This window comes from Quercus lobata, chromosome 10, assembly GCF_001633185.2.
Source record: "Quercus lobata isolate SW786 chromosome 10, ValleyOak3.0 Primary Assembly, whole genome shotgun sequence".
NCBI classification, from domain to species: Eukaryota; Viridiplantae; Streptophyta; class Magnoliopsida; order Fagales; family Fagaceae; genus Quercus; species Quercus lobata.
The window spans coordinates 20,844,297-20,860,012 of record NC_044913.1 but is presented as its reverse complement, the minus strand read 5'-3'; the positions used below and the strand labels follow the sequence as shown (position 1 = coordinate 20,860,012).

Sequence of the window (15,716 nt, the reverse complement as noted above, 5' to 3'; positions counted from 1 at the left end):
ATTATATAAGCAAAGTGAAGTAAATACGATGCTTGAAGAGTGAGTGAACTCCATCTTCACAGTAAAGGCTCTAGTTTGCTCTAGAAGCCTTGAAACTTTAGAAGAGACACTATAAATCTAGCTGACTTTGCAAGACGGCTTTTGGCAAAATCAGCTCATGCGGCAGCACAAATCAGGTATCAAAGAATTAACCCACACTAGAGTAGACCATCCCAATTGATCTCGATGTGGTCACCACTTATAATTCAGCTCTAACTTCTATGCTTTTTTTTGTAGAGCACCTCTCTGGATCTTGGGAAAAGAAGTCGGCGTGGTATTTGTTGATGCAAGTTCATTAAAACAAAAGAAAAATAATGACATAATTATGTACCAGCTAGGTAGTCGACAAACTGACAAGATGTCACTGTTTCTATGTATATATTTGAAATTGGCTCAAGCTATAAGAATAAAAGTTACTCTTCAATATAAAGTTATAAACCCTTCTTTTTAAATTTTTTTTTTGGTTAAATATCATTCATAAAGTATTTATGTGTACCTACGGATCAAGTCAATCATTCGACCCAATCCTACGTATAAATATCTTTTTCAATTTCTCAGTCAAGTTTGGTCATATTTTAGACTATGACTGCTTGACAACGGCTAGTGGTCGATTTGTGGTGATGGCGGTTGGATTGATTGGCATGGATGCAATGTCTGTATTTTTTACGGATTTGTGTTGGCATTGGTGATGATTGAGTCGTGAAGCTTGGATCGAACAAGAATGGGTGTTGATTGTGTGATTGATTTCTATCAATATGAGAGAGAGAGAGAGAGAGAAGATATGATGGGTTAAGATAGAGACGTGTCAAAAGTTGGGAGTCGAACATACAATAAATAATGACTCAAAATTAATAGGTTTTATAATTAAATTTATGAAAAATTACATTTTACCTATTTGTGATTTAATCGAAATTTAAGATAGGATGTATCAACACTTTTCATAAGCAATTAAGCGTTCATGGATAGTAATTAATTATGAACATTGTTGGAAATCTTTACTGAAGATAAAGGAAATTGTGTATATGTAAATGTGTGAACTTGACTCAATATTATTTTTTATTAGACATTACTTGGATTTTTTTTTTCAATCTTTTAATATTGGAACAAAGACAGAAGGCACATGCATGTTGCATGCAGACATAAACATAAGGTGAAACCACGTACATGTCATAAATAGACAGAATGACTTGGATGAAATTAATATTGTCAGAAAATTCAATTTCTACCTATAAGTACAGGTCATAAATAAAACTTAAATTATCAACAACAAAAAAAAAAAAGTCATAAATAAACTCAGTTTGATTTCTTTCTCCCTTCCCACTCTAAAGAAAAATATAAAAGAGAATTACCTTGTTCAGAAATAGGTAGAATTGAAGGTCACTTAGTTTTTTTAAGCTTTCTATATATCTAACAGAACATGGCTCCAAAATTTAACAAATTTAGGGTAAGAAGCTTCCCAAAAATTATAAAGTTTAGCTCCAAATCAATTTGTAGAAATTTTCTTCAACTTATTACGTCATTTGTGAGACTATCGATGTATATTAATTAAATAAGTCACATGACTCAATTAAAATTAATATAACTAAAAACTACACATAGAGAGTTTCTTCAATCACTTGATAATGGGTTGAAGATGATAATTTCAGACCAGTTTAAACCTAAACTTTTTTCTAATCCAAATCCCCATGTCTCATTATTATAACTATCGAATTATTAAAAAGAAATATTAATGATATTTCAAGAGCTTTGTGTTTCATTAACATTAGCATGTAATCCATGTAAACACATGGATACATTTAAAATTAAACACAAATTTTATTATAAAAATATAAATAATTAGTCAAATTATTAAAAAAAAAAATAGCATGTACATGCATTAATGCATAAGTATGGATATATTCAAAATTAAACACAATTTTTATCATAAAAATATAAATAATTAGTCAAATTATTTTTTTTTAAAGTAAACATTATTAGTCACATGATAAGGATAAAATTATAAATGTACCCACTAATATAGAGGCATAGAGCAATGTTCCAGACAAATCCGTCGGCCTTGTTTCCACTAATATATATTTGAAGTCTATGGCTCCAAGCTGACGGTGTCAACTTGGAGCGAAGATAAAAGGCTAACGACATTAAGTTGAAGGGTATACACAAGACTGACGGATCTGACATAACTTGGCTTCCACGCATAGGTATATAAGGAAATATCTTGTGTCCCACATTTAGAAAGACTCTTACAAGCAAAAGGGTTCCATAAAATACAATCATGAGGATTCCTATAAGGAAAAGACTTCTAAACCAAGGAAAAGATGTCAACCCTCTACTACTATAAAAGCCCTAATACCCTCATTAACCAAGGTACGCATAATTTACCCACTCTGGCACTCTAGAGTTGTGAGACATTCTAACTTGACCTTCGAAGGGTACTTAGCCGACACCACACCAGTGCTCTCTGTGAGGTATTCTCTTTTTGTGTTATGTAGATGTTGTTTTGAGCACGTGTGGACCGTGTAGCTTATTGTTGATTTTTCGGCATCATTAGTTGGCACCGTCTGTGGGAAACGCGCACTTTAGCCTATCGCTTCCCGGACAAAAAGTTGCATAGTACTTACTCGCTCGAAGGCAACTACCAACAACGTTCAAAGAGACGAGCCGCGACCCACTGCCCTGGAGAGGCAGGTCCAAACCCTCACGACAGCAGTGGAATGTCTCACCAAACAGAATCAGGACCTTGAAAAACAACTATAGCAAAAGAACGCCACTATGGATACCCAAGAGGAAGACCAAGAAGGTACCAGTGCTAAGAGGAGAAACTGAGAGGGGCTGGAAGGTAGTAACGCCCCAAGTAGATCGGAGCGACTAGACATGAGCCGTCCTTCCATTACAAACACGGCTCCCCCCCACATTGTCGTAGAGATGCAGATGATGAAAGAATGGATGGACCTTATAATGAATGCCCTCAAAGGACGAGTGTCTAGCGACCACGATGATCTGGTCCACTGAACTAGGGATGGCAATCCAAGCCCGACCTGCAGGTACCTGACCTTAATGGCTCGGGTTTTACCCGGTCCGATTAAAGATAGGGTCGGGTATGGGTTTAAAACAAAAAATCTGAAGTGGGTCCGGGTCGGGCTTAGGTTTTGATGAAACCCGGCCTGAACCCGACCTGGTTACATATAAAATTACTTACCTACCCTTATATATATATATATATATATATATATAGTTATAAACAACCTTAACCCATTTCAATTTTCATCTCATTCTCCCATTCTCATCTTTGAGCCGCCACCCACCCTCTCTCAAGTCTCCAGTCACTCTCACAGCCGCAGCCACAGCCACACGACCACAGCCTCAGTGCCGTTGGCCTCAACTCCTCAAGCCGTCACTCTCACCAACCTGCACAGCCACATTCACGGCCTCACTGCCTCAACGTCGCCCCCCCTCAATCACTCCCACTCTCCCTCCTCCCGACGCCTTCAATACATTCTTATCTCTTTTTTTTTGCCATTCCTATTTGGGTTCAGTAGGGTTTGGGACCTTTGGGATTGTTAGGGTTTGGGTTCTTTTTTTATTTTTATTTTTTTTAAGAATCTGGTTTGGGTTTGTGATTTCTGTGTTTGTGTTTGTGATTTTGAAAGGGAAAATAAAAATTTTGAAATTTTTGTTTTTGTGTTTGTGTTTGGGGTTGTAGTGGCTACTTTGGTTCGATGTTTTTGTTTTTGGGTTTCTAATCTAGGTTGATGAACATGATCTTGGGTTTTTTTTTTTGGGTTTTTGATTTAGATTGATGAACATGATCTTGGCGTCTTGGGTTTTTTTTTTTTTTTTTTTGGGTTTCTGATCTAGATTGATGAACATGATCTTGGGTTTTTTTTTTTTTTTTTTTGTGGGTTTCTAATCTAGGTTTTGGAGGTTTAGGGCTTCAGGCAACCCTTTTTTTATTTATTTATTTATTATTTATTTATTTTTATTGGGCCATTGATTGGGCATTGAAGTGGCATGGGTTGGGTGGGGCCCGTGGGGCTCGACGAGGCAGGTTTGGGGCGTAGAAAAAAACTCGTTTATTAAACGGGGTGGGTTCAGGTTTCTTGGGCAAACCCGTGGGTTGGGTTTGGGCCTAAAGAAACCTAGCCCTAACCCGACCCATTGCCATTCCTACACTGAACCGGTTCACCTTTCACCATATCTGTCAACTTCTTCCCCCTACCGCAGAAGTTTTGCATGCTGCAGATAGAAAGCTACGATGAAGCCAAGGACCCCCTCGATCACCTAGAGACTTTCAAGACCTTGATGCACCTTCAAGGAGTAACAGACGAGATCATGTGTAGGGCCTTCCCTACAACGCTAAAGGGTCCTGTGAGAATTTGGTTCAGCTGGCTAACGTCTAACTCCATCAGCACTTTCAAGAAGCTTAGCACCCAGTTCACTTCACACTTTATTGGGGGGCATAGGTATAAAAAGTCTACTGCGTGCTTGATGAGTATCAGGCAGCGAGAGGACGAGACGCTGAGATCTTACATAGCCCACTTTAACAAGGAAGCGCTCTCGATCGATGAAGCTGATGACAAAATACTTGTGGCAACCTTCACAAATGGGTTGTGGAAAGGTAAGTTTTTGTTTTCTTTATACAAGAACGACCTGAAGACCATGTCGAATGTACTTTACAGGGCTACCAAGCACATGAATGTCGAGGATGCGCTGATGGCTCAAGAAGAAAAGCCTAAGAAGAGAGAGAGGCAGGAAGACACGCGACAGGACAGAGGGTGGAAGATGGCAAGGCCTAGAGAGTGAAGGAATGACAAGCGCTCTAAGCCCCTTGCAGGGAGGTTCACGAGCTTCACCTCGCTAACCGCCCCAATCGACCAAGTCCTAATGCAAATCAAGGACGAAGGAGCTTTAACTTCCCCGGAAAGCTGAAGGGGGATCCATACAAACAGCCTAGAGACAGATACTACCGTTTCCACCGTAATCATGGTCATGACACGGCCGACTGCTATGACTTAAAACAACAGATCAAAACCCTTATCAGGCATGGGAAGTTACAGAAGTTCGTTAGCAGGGAGAGAACAGATCTGCCTCCTCAAGAGCAAGCCCCCCGACAGGACAACAAGCGTCCCAAACCACCCCTAGGAGACATAAGGATGATTGTGGGAGGCACGGCAACCACCGACTCGTCCAAAAAGGCCCGAAAGACTTACGTCAGAATGTTCAGCTGACGGGCGTCATCCCGAAGATGCCACGGGTCAATAACCTAATTATTGGTTTCTCGGAAGAAGATGCTCGATGTCTTCACCACCCTCATGACGACGCGCTCATCATTAGCATATGAGTAGGAGACTATAACACATATTGGGTCTTGGTTGACAACGGAAGTTCTGTAGACATTCTCTACTACCCAGCGTTCCAACAGATGCGGATCGACAAAGAACGTCTAGTTCCAACCAATGCTCCATTCGTTGGGTTTGGAGGAACAAAAGTATATCCCTTTGGCACAGTCACATTGCCTGTAACAATTGGGGACTATCTTCAGCAAATCACTAGGGATGTTACATTCCTCGTTGTTGATTGCTCCTCCATCTACAATACCATTATAGGATGACCAATCCTTAACTCATGGAAGGCCATAACTTCAACCTACCACCTGATGATTAAATTCCCCACAGAGTACGGAGTAAGGGAATTGCGAGGAGATCAGGTAGCTGTACGCGAATGCTATATTGCGATGTTAGAGATGGACGACTATCTACAAACCATGAGCATAGAGGAACAGCGGACGAGGGTGGAACCCGTAGAGAGGCTCGAGGAGATACCCCTCGATAGCACCAGATTAGACAAAACCACGAAGATCGGCACTCTCGCCAACCCAACAGTTCGCCAAGCGCTTGTAGCCTTCCTCAAGGAGAATTAGGACGTATTTGCCTGGAGTCATGAAGACATGCCAGGAATCAACCCATTGGTCATGGTACACAGGCTAAATGTGTCGCCTTCTTTTCCGCCCGTCCGACAGAAGAAGCGAGTATTCGCCCAAGAACAATACCGAGCAATAGCAGAAGAAGTCGGCAAGTTACAAGAGGCGGGATTCATCAGGGAAGTATACTATCCCGATTGGTTAGCAATCGTGTTGATGGTTAAGAAAGCCAACGGGAAATGGAGGATGTGCGTAGACTTTACGGATCTGAACAAAGTATGCCCCAAAGATAGCTACCCTCTCCCTCAAGTCGATGTACTGGTAGACTCTACAGCTCAGCACCAGCTACTGAGCTTCATGGATGCCTTTTCAAGGTACAATTAGATTCGGATGGATGAAGCGGATCAGAAGAAGACTTCATTTGTTACCAGACAAGGTCTTTTTTGTTATAAAGTAATGCCATTCAGTCTTAAGAACACGGGTGCGACGAATCAAAGGCTCATGAACAAGATGTTTGCAAACTAAATCGAAAAAAATATTTAGGTCTACATCGACGACATGTTAGTAAAAAGCCGAAAAGAAGAGGATCATTTAAAGGATCTTGAGGAAACCTTCGGCATCCTCCGCTCCCACAACATGAAGCTTAATCCGAGTAAGTGTGCATTTGGAGTGATGGCTGGAAAATTCCTAGGCTTTATGGTGTCTCAAAGAGGCATTGAGGCTAACCCAGACAAGATCAAAGCCATAGTAGAGATGGCCCCCCCGAAGGGTATGAAAAAAGTACAGAGTTTAAACGGTAAAGTAGCCACCCTAAACAGGTTCGTGTGAAGAGCGATAGATAAATGTTTACCCTTCTTCCGCACGCTGAAGAAATCTTTTGAATGGACTGCCGAGTGTCAGCAAGCATTGGAGGAGTTAAAGGCCTATCTCTCTTCTCCACCGCTGTTAAGTCCTTCACAATCGGGGGAAGAGCTCTTCCTGTATTTGGTTGTCTCCCCGGTAGCCGTCAGCGTAGCCTTAGTCAGAGAAGAAGACAAGGTTTAAAAGCCTGTATACAACGCCAGTCGGGTATTTCATGCTGCAGAGGAAAGGTATCCACCCATGGAAAAGCTCGCCTTCGCTTTAGTTACGGCAGCCCGCAAACTCAAGCCGTACTTCCAAGTCCACACGATAATCGTCCTAACCGACAAACCCTTACGACGGGCAATGAGCAACCCCGAAGCTGCTGGTCGGTTGGTACTATGGGCGATAGAGTTGAGTGAGTTTGACATTCAGTACCGCCCGCGCACCGCCATCAAAGGGCAGTTCGTCACTGATTTCATAGCAGAGTTCACCAACGGGGAAGACAAGAGGGCAGATGAATGTCCACAGTAGAGTATACATACAGATAGGTCGTCAAATAGGTAGGCTGGGGGTGTAGGTGTTGTACTTCTCTCTCCTGAAGGAGACCTCATCGAATGTATGGTTCACCTCGACTTCCCTACTACCAACAATGAAGTGGAGTATGAAGCTTTAGTGGCAGGGCTTGATCTTGACAAAGTAGCAGGAGCCGCAAGAGTGGTTCTTTACTGTGACTCTTAGGTCGTCACTAACCAAGTAAACGAGGATTATGAGTGCAGAGGCAAAAGAATGAAGAGATATTTGGATCAAGTAAAGAGAAGGGTAGACGAGCTGAAGACCAAGATTATCCAGATCCCCAGAGGAGAGAACGAGCAAGCCGACTGCCTTGCCAAAGCCGCTTCAATTGAACATATGACTACCCTTGATAACGTACTCTCTTTTGTTTAGCTTTCTCCACTAATAGATATCATCGATGTCTAGGAGATAGGTTCCGAAAGCAATTGGACCACGCCATTAATCTCTTACTTGAAAAATGGCGTCTTACCAGATGGAAGGGAGGCCGCAAGAAAGCTGAAGGTCCAAGCAGTTCATCTTGATGAAAGACGTTTTATATAAGAGAGGCTTCTCCTGCCTATACCTAAGGTGTTTAGGTCCTGAAGAAGCAGACTACGTCATGAGAGAAGTCCACCAAGAGATTTGCGGAAACCACTTAGGGTCACGATCCTTGGCACACAAGCTGATTCGAGCAGGGCACTACTAGCCTACCATGCAAAAAGATGCTCAGACTTATGTCAAAGCCTGCAACAAATGCCAAAAATTCAGCAACATCATCCAACAGCCGTCCGAAGAGTTAACCTCTATGACAACCCCATGGCCGTTTGCTTAGTGGGGGTTAGACATCATAGGGTCATTCCCAATAGCGGTGCGACAGCTGAAGTTCCTGATAGTAGGCATAGAATACTTCACGAAATGGGTGGAAGCTGAAGACTTAGCCACCATTATGGAGAAGAATGTAAGAAACTTCTTCTGGAGGTCCATCATATGCAGGTTTAGGATCCCTAGAGTCTTAGTCTCAGACGACGGGAAACAATTCGACAACAACTCTTTTTGGGATTTTTGCTTGCAGTTAGGGATCAGAAATCACTACTCCTCCCCCGCCCACCCTCAAGCAAACGGACAGGTTGAAGTCACGAACTGATACTTGCTCAAAATTATCAAGACTCGGCTCGAAGGGGCAAAGGGTATATGGCCTGAAGAGTTGCCAAGCATACTATGGGCGTATAGGACAACGGCAAGGATGCCCACAGGAGAAACACCATTTTGGCTAACGTATGAAAGCGAAGTAGTTATTCCAGCTGAGGTCGAACTCATAAGCTACAGGGTAGACAACCATGATGAAAGAAAAAACAACGAGACTATGCGTCTACAGCTTGATCTAGTTGACGAAGTCAGGGCGACAGCAGAACAAATGCTCACACTGTACCAGGACCACATAGTTAAGCACTACAACTCCCAAGTCCGACACAGAGACTTTTAGGTCGGAGATCTTGTTTTAAGGAAGGTCATGGGCGCTGTTAGAAACCCTACCCAAGGAAAGCTCGACCCCAATTTAGAAGGACCCTACCGAGTCACGTCATGGCAAAGGAAGGGCACCTACCACTTGGAGATGATGGATGGACGGAAGCTACACCACTCATGGAACGTCGAGTACTTGCGGAAGTACTACCAGTAAAGAGAATAGCATGAAGAGCAGCACCTCCTTATTTTTAGTATACCTTAGTTAAATTTAGCTACACTCCTCAGTTTTTCTATTTTACTTTAGGTTTTGCTACAATAGCTCTTTTTTAAGCCCAAAGGGCAAGTTTTCTTCTTTTTAAGAACTACTTTTTCTACGAATGCATGGTTTATCATAATAAGAGGAGTTTCATTTAGATATGACTTAATGTGTTTTTTCTACAATATATTATCAAGTCTATAAAATGGACAAGTTTGCAACTAAGTCTATAAAGTGGACGAGTTTACTACCAAGTCCATAAGTGGACGAGTTCACTACTAAGTTCCCAAAGTGGATGAGCACATTATCAAGTCCACAAAGTGGATGAATTTATTATTAAGTCCATAGAATGGGCAAGTTATTACTAAGTCCACACAAAGTGGATGAATTTATCATTAAGTCCACAAATTGGACAAGCTTATTATCAAGTCCACAAAGTGGACGAATTTATTATTAAGTCCACAAAATGGACAAGATTATTACTAAGTCCACACAAAGTGGACGAATTTATCATCAAGTCCACAAAGTGGACGAATTTATTATTAAGTCCACAAAATGGACAAGTTTATTACTAAGTCCACACAAAGTGTACAAATTTATCATCAAGTCCACAAAGTGGACGAATTTATTATTAAGTCCACAAAATGGACAAGTTTATTACTAAGTCCACACAAAGTGGACGAATTTATCATCAAGTCCACAAGGTGGACGAGCTTATTACTAAGTCCACGAAGTGGACGAATTTATCATTAAGGTCCATAAAGTGGACGAGCCTATTACCAAGTCCACAAAGTAGACAAGTTTATCACTAAGTCCACAAAGTGGATGAACTTAGTAAATCCATAAAGTAGACGAGTCCAAAAAAGTGGACTAATCCACAAAGCAGACAAGTCCAAAAAGTGGACGAGTCCAAAAACTGGGCGAGTCGTCCACAAAGTGGACGGGTTTAAACCCATAAAGCACGGATTCATCTCACATATGGACAGATTCATAAAAGTAAGAAGACGAACATACAACAATGAAATGTACTGAAAGAAATGGATATAAACACCATAAATAAAATAAAGTTCTTACAAGCAAAGCCCAAGAAAAAACAAAAAAGGCAGTATCCAGAATTTAGACTACAGTTACAGTAAAGAAAAATGCTAAGTTTGTGAAGCAGGGGGGTCTTTTGGGGCCTCATCACCCTGAAGAAGGACTGGGGCATCCTGAGCTAAAAGGTTGTTAGCTGTTGGAGGGTTGGCCGATGGAGTCAAAGGAACGACGGAAGGATTCGAGGCAAGCTGAGCAAGGACGAAGCCGTTATCTTGAGTGTCTTAATCCGACTCAGTAGAGTCGTCGGTCTCTTCTAGAATAGTGTCGCCTATTGGAGTTGTTGGCAAGGGGGCATCCATTGGGACATTCGCCAAATTCAGGTCAAGGTAATTGGATTTAACCTGTTTAAGTCAACCCTCAAACCCCACACCATAAAATTCAGCGCAAGAATCAATGAATGCCTGTGAATCCTTGAACCCCTTTACAGCGTTAGCCTTGGCCGTCTCCACTTGGCCCAACAAAGTTGCCAACTCTTTCTCCCCCGTCTCCTTAGCTTTTTGGTCCTTTCTTTGCTGACGACCCTCCTCCTCTAGCTTTCCCTTCAACTCCTTCACCTCTTGGTTAAGGGTACAAAGGGCGCTCTTGTATTGTTCTTGCCCGTCAATCATATTCTTGATACGCTTTTGCTGACGGGCAATCACCCCTTCATTGGCAACACCCTTGACCTGTAAAGCCTTCATACGAACTAGGGCCTACAAAACAGAGCAATCGTCAGCTGATTCGCACGAAAATGAATAAGTAAAAGAAAGAATGAAAGATACTTACCCGAGCAAGGTCATAGAGGCATGAATCCCCTAGTTCACCCATCGCCTAACCAACACAAGGATCTGCATCTTTGTCTTTGATAATGGACTCAAGCATCTCGGCAACATAATCCTTATAGGTAAGAAGGCGACGCTTAGAATCTTGAGTGACGGGGTTAGGCGTCGTCATCAACCCCTTAACAGCCTCGTGCTTTGGTGGCGATGGCTTTTTAGGAAGCTTCTCTCTCGGAGGTACATAAGCCTTTTTCGATGGACACTCGTCCTTCCCGTTAGCCTTCCTCTTGGCTGCCCCCTTACCAATGGCCTTAGAGGCTGACGAGGACTCCCCCACCTTAGTTTTTTCTTCTTCTTTCTTACGAGCAGCAGCTGCCCTCACCCTCTGTTTGGCTGCTTCCATTTCTACAAAAGCAAAAGACGAGTATGCACAAGTGACGACCTAAAGGAAAACGCATACAAAGATGACGGGAAATTAAGGGATACTTACGTCGATGAGAATAGGCGTTTAACTGATGAGCAATCGACGTCGGCTCCGGACCTCCATAGTAAAGGTGTAAAGTGTTGAGTGTAATGAGATCCCAACACTTTCTCTGCTCCAATGAGATCTCAGTTACCCGATGGATGAAACCTTCCTACTCCTCTGTAATATAAGGATGAAGAGTAGATGGGGTTAACCTGAATCTTTGATAAAAGCCCAAGTGTTGTCAAAATAACCATGGGGCATCGTCTTTCGTTCTTCCTGACGACACACCCAGTTCGTCCCTTTTACAAAAAAGTATCTACCCTTCCAATTCCTATTGGAGCCGGGCATATCAGATACCAACTTCAGCCCCTTTTTCCTTACCGCGAAGTGGTATATCCCCTGAGACGAGACTATATGTTGAGGTCAATAACACCAAAAGAACTCGTCAATTGTTAACTGATGGTTCCCACCACTTAAATGATCCCACAAAATCTCAACCCCAATGAATATCCTCCAAGCATTGGGGGCGATTTGGTGACGGACAAGCCTAAAAAATTAGCCAGTTGACGGTGAAGCGTTGTCAGCAGCAGCCTCAACGTTGCTACAAACATGGCATCATACATGCCAACGTTCGCAATCTTCCCTAAGTAGCACTTCTCAAACTTTCCAGGGAGACAGATTGGGATGTCGTCCGGTATCTGGTAATGATCTCGTAGGGTTTTAAAGACTTTGTCCGACATCGTTGGCAAAAAGCCATTAACGGTCCATATCTTGGGGAGAATGAAAGGAAAATCATCTCTAGGGGCTTCCAAGGTGCTATCTAAAGCCTCCTCGTCACTATTATCCTCGTCACCATCATTATTGTCCCCATCACTCTCTCTCCCTTCCCCCTCATCTTCCTCATTGCTCATCACTCCCTCATCTTCCTCACTACTCATCACTCTCTCGTCTTCCCCTCTATACTCTCCAATTCCTCGTCAGAAGGTTGGGCTGACATTTCGGCATCATCATCACATATTAAGATTTTTGCTTGAATTTAATATTACTTATGATCATTTTTTTTTCTAATTTTTAATAAGATAAAACATATGGTGATTTTTGTTGAGTATATGTGATTTTTTTTTTTTTAAATTTTATACTTCATTAATATTAGATTCTTAGTATTTTGCACTCATTAACACACTTGGTACAAAGATTAAAAAACTTAAGTGGAAACATGGTACAAACTAGAGTGGATAATTATAATGTGGTCTCCACATAAATTTAGACATATGGCGTAAAATTCGATTTTAATTTCAAATTTTGATTGAACTTTTTCTAAGTTATATATATATATTAGTCGCAATCCCGCATGATGTGCGGGAATATCTAATTATTTTGTAATGAAATATAATATATAATTTATTTTCTAAAATATTCATAAAATTATATAATTATGACTAATCATTTGTAACAAAACATTTTTCTCATAAGAGAATTTTATTTTAGATTTATTAATGATTAATTAAGAAACTTTTCTTTATATAACCGTTAACCAAACCAATATAGGGTTTGGTAAACAAAGGGCAAGGATTTTTTTAATCTCGAAAATAAACAATGTTATACTAATTTATTAATATTTTTTAAGGAATGGCTTTTGTGTTCTCTATAAATAAAAAATTATATATGTTTTTTGCTTTCTTTTAATATTAAAATTTTCATCTATTCATATTAAGAGCCAATTTGCTAGTGATAGAATATAGTGTGGATTAAGTATTTCCAATCATGATAGTTAGAAAAGAATGAGAAAAAGTAGTTTTTTCACCGTTCAAAATTTCAACCTGTAGCATTCAATTTTAATGTTATCCTTAATCCCAAATCAGTCTATCTCTCTTGAAGTATACAAACTATGATCATGATCTCTCTTCTTGAATACAATGATTATCTCAATACATTCATAAAAATATATCGAATCAAAACATATCCATATGAAAATGCTTTGCAAACAAACAAAATGCCATATTAATGGTTGCTTAACAATGATTAATTTGACCAATTAGAAAAAAAAAATATATATATATATATATATATATTTGTTGTTGATAATCTATAAAGATTATTTTCTCTATAGAAATTGCAAAATTTTCCACCCAAAAAGATTATCAAATAAACAACTATTAGCAAAATCTCATAATTAAGTTTCTATATGCATCGTTATATAATAATAATAATAATAATACAATTACAAAAGCGAAAATATGTTACACATCCAATTATTTTCGTTTGACTAACCTTTGATATTATCTGAATTAGTGACACTATAGAATACTTCCAATAAAACTATTAAAAGTATTTTCACTACAAAAACTACAATTTTGCCTACCCAAAAGGATAAAAATATAAATAAACGAAACTTAATAAAGTCTCATAGTTTAACATCTAAATGGATCACAGAAAAAAAAAAATCAAATTCTAACTTACAAAACAACTAATTATTAACCTAAATCAATTCAAGCCAATAGGATAAAGAAAAAAAATGTGATCGGGAATTAGAATAACAAAGTACCTAAATATGCATAAAAGTCGATACAAATTTGCCAAAAGGAGAAACAAATGAGATGTGGCAATTAAATCAACAATAACAAAAATAACCATTAATGGAAAAAAAGGTAGTGGAAACAATAAAAAAAATTCACCAAATAAGATACAAAATTGGGGGGAGAGAGAGAGAGAGAGTATTGACCTTTTTTTCCATGAACAACTTTGAAGGAATATGGGAGAGAGGTGGAAATGAAGTTAAAAGAAATTTATAAGAAAATTAGATGGAAGAGTTAGGATAAAAGTATATAAAAGGTTGAAAAAAGTAAAACGATAGAGTTTTAAAAGTTATAAGGAGAAATTTAAAAACATATAAAGGAAATCAAATAAAAAATTTAAGATGACAATGATTGGAGGAGATGAAAAATTAAACTAAAAAGACAATTGTTGAAAAAGATGAAAGGTTGAACAAAGTAAAACTTGCAAAAACTAAAAAAATAAGAAAGGATGCTACTGACGTGGCACAAAGAGAGCTTTGCATATATGTGTGTGTGTGTTGGATTCAAGTTATACCTGGTGCAACTCTAAGCAATGTTACACTACTCAATATTTTTTAATTGGATACGAATTTTGACAAATCCACCGTTAGATTCCATTATCATTGTATATTCTTCATGCTTGCAAAATTTTAAGGTGATTAAAGATTAATATCTATATCATCAATCAATTGTTTAAATTCAAGTTTTTGTAGTTTAAAATAATGTATAAAAGTTGAGTTTATGGCTCGAATGGGAAATAAAATCCAATTGACAATAAAATTGACATGAATGTTAGGAACATATAAAACATGTAGTTCAACGATGAGATTTTCAAAAAATGAATTTTATAACAAGTTATTGAGTGGTGTAACATTACTTAGAGTTACACCAAGTGTAACTTGAACCTAATACATACATATATATATATATATATATATATATATTGAGAATCAGCATTGTAAAAGTTATTGCAAAGTTTCCATTATTATATAATAGCATAGATATATATGTACAAACATTGAATGTGGTTTTATATTATTCATTGATTTTATTGTTTAGGTATAAATATCTAAATTAATGTAGGTGGATATGTAAATGCAAAATTATATATAAAATTAAAACTATCAAAGTTGAATGTGTAAAATTAATATATATATTGTCAACAAAATTTAGGAATAAAAAATAAATAAGAAAAAGAATGATTATGTAACCAATGACATAAAGGATGAGCTGGTGCAATATGAGTGTAGTAACAATAAATGCTACATTTTAACTTTTAGATATATATATATATATATATATGTACGGCACCAAGACCTTAGGCCCATACAGACCCCGGGCCCTGCCCCAATTGTACAGTGCGGTGATCCCAGGCCCATACAGGCCCTGGGCCTTGTCCCGTACTGGTTTTGGCCACAGGCCCAGCCGAAAGGTCCAGTCGTCCTACGCCATTCCCGGGGATTCATAAATAACAAACAGGTGTAGGGTATTAAGTTCCAAGGTGGGCTCGGTCAAACGTTTCCGGTCATGTACATGAGTCATTCCCGGGAAAATGTGGTATGCACGGGAGACGGTGCTGCCGAGCATTATCGGTCCAGATGGAATCAAGTTCCAAGATCATAAATGCAGCACCGCCCTCTCACCTAAACATCCACTTAAATCAAATGATATTGGACCTTCAATGGCACAAACGGTGGCTGTAATCATGATCTTCCCACTAACCTTGGCTATAAATAGAAGAAAGATGGGAGAAGAATGGGATTTTTTTTTG

General features: G+C 39.3%; 1 protein-coding gene across 1 annotated transcript; it reads left to right on the top strand.

Annotated features, from left to right (window-relative positions):
- Nucleotides 1-4,368: 4,368 nt before the first annotated feature.
- On the top strand, nucleotides 4,369-5,956 carry LOC115964485. Its single transcript, XM_031083784.1, has 2 exons — nucleotides 4,369-4,654; nucleotides 5,712-5,956. The coding sequence occupies exons 1-2, from the start codon at nucleotides 4,369-4,371 to the stop codon at nucleotides 5,954-5,956; spliced, it is 531 nt and encodes a 176-aa protein (XP_030939644.1).
- Nucleotides 5,957-15,716: the final 9,760 nt, after the last annotated feature.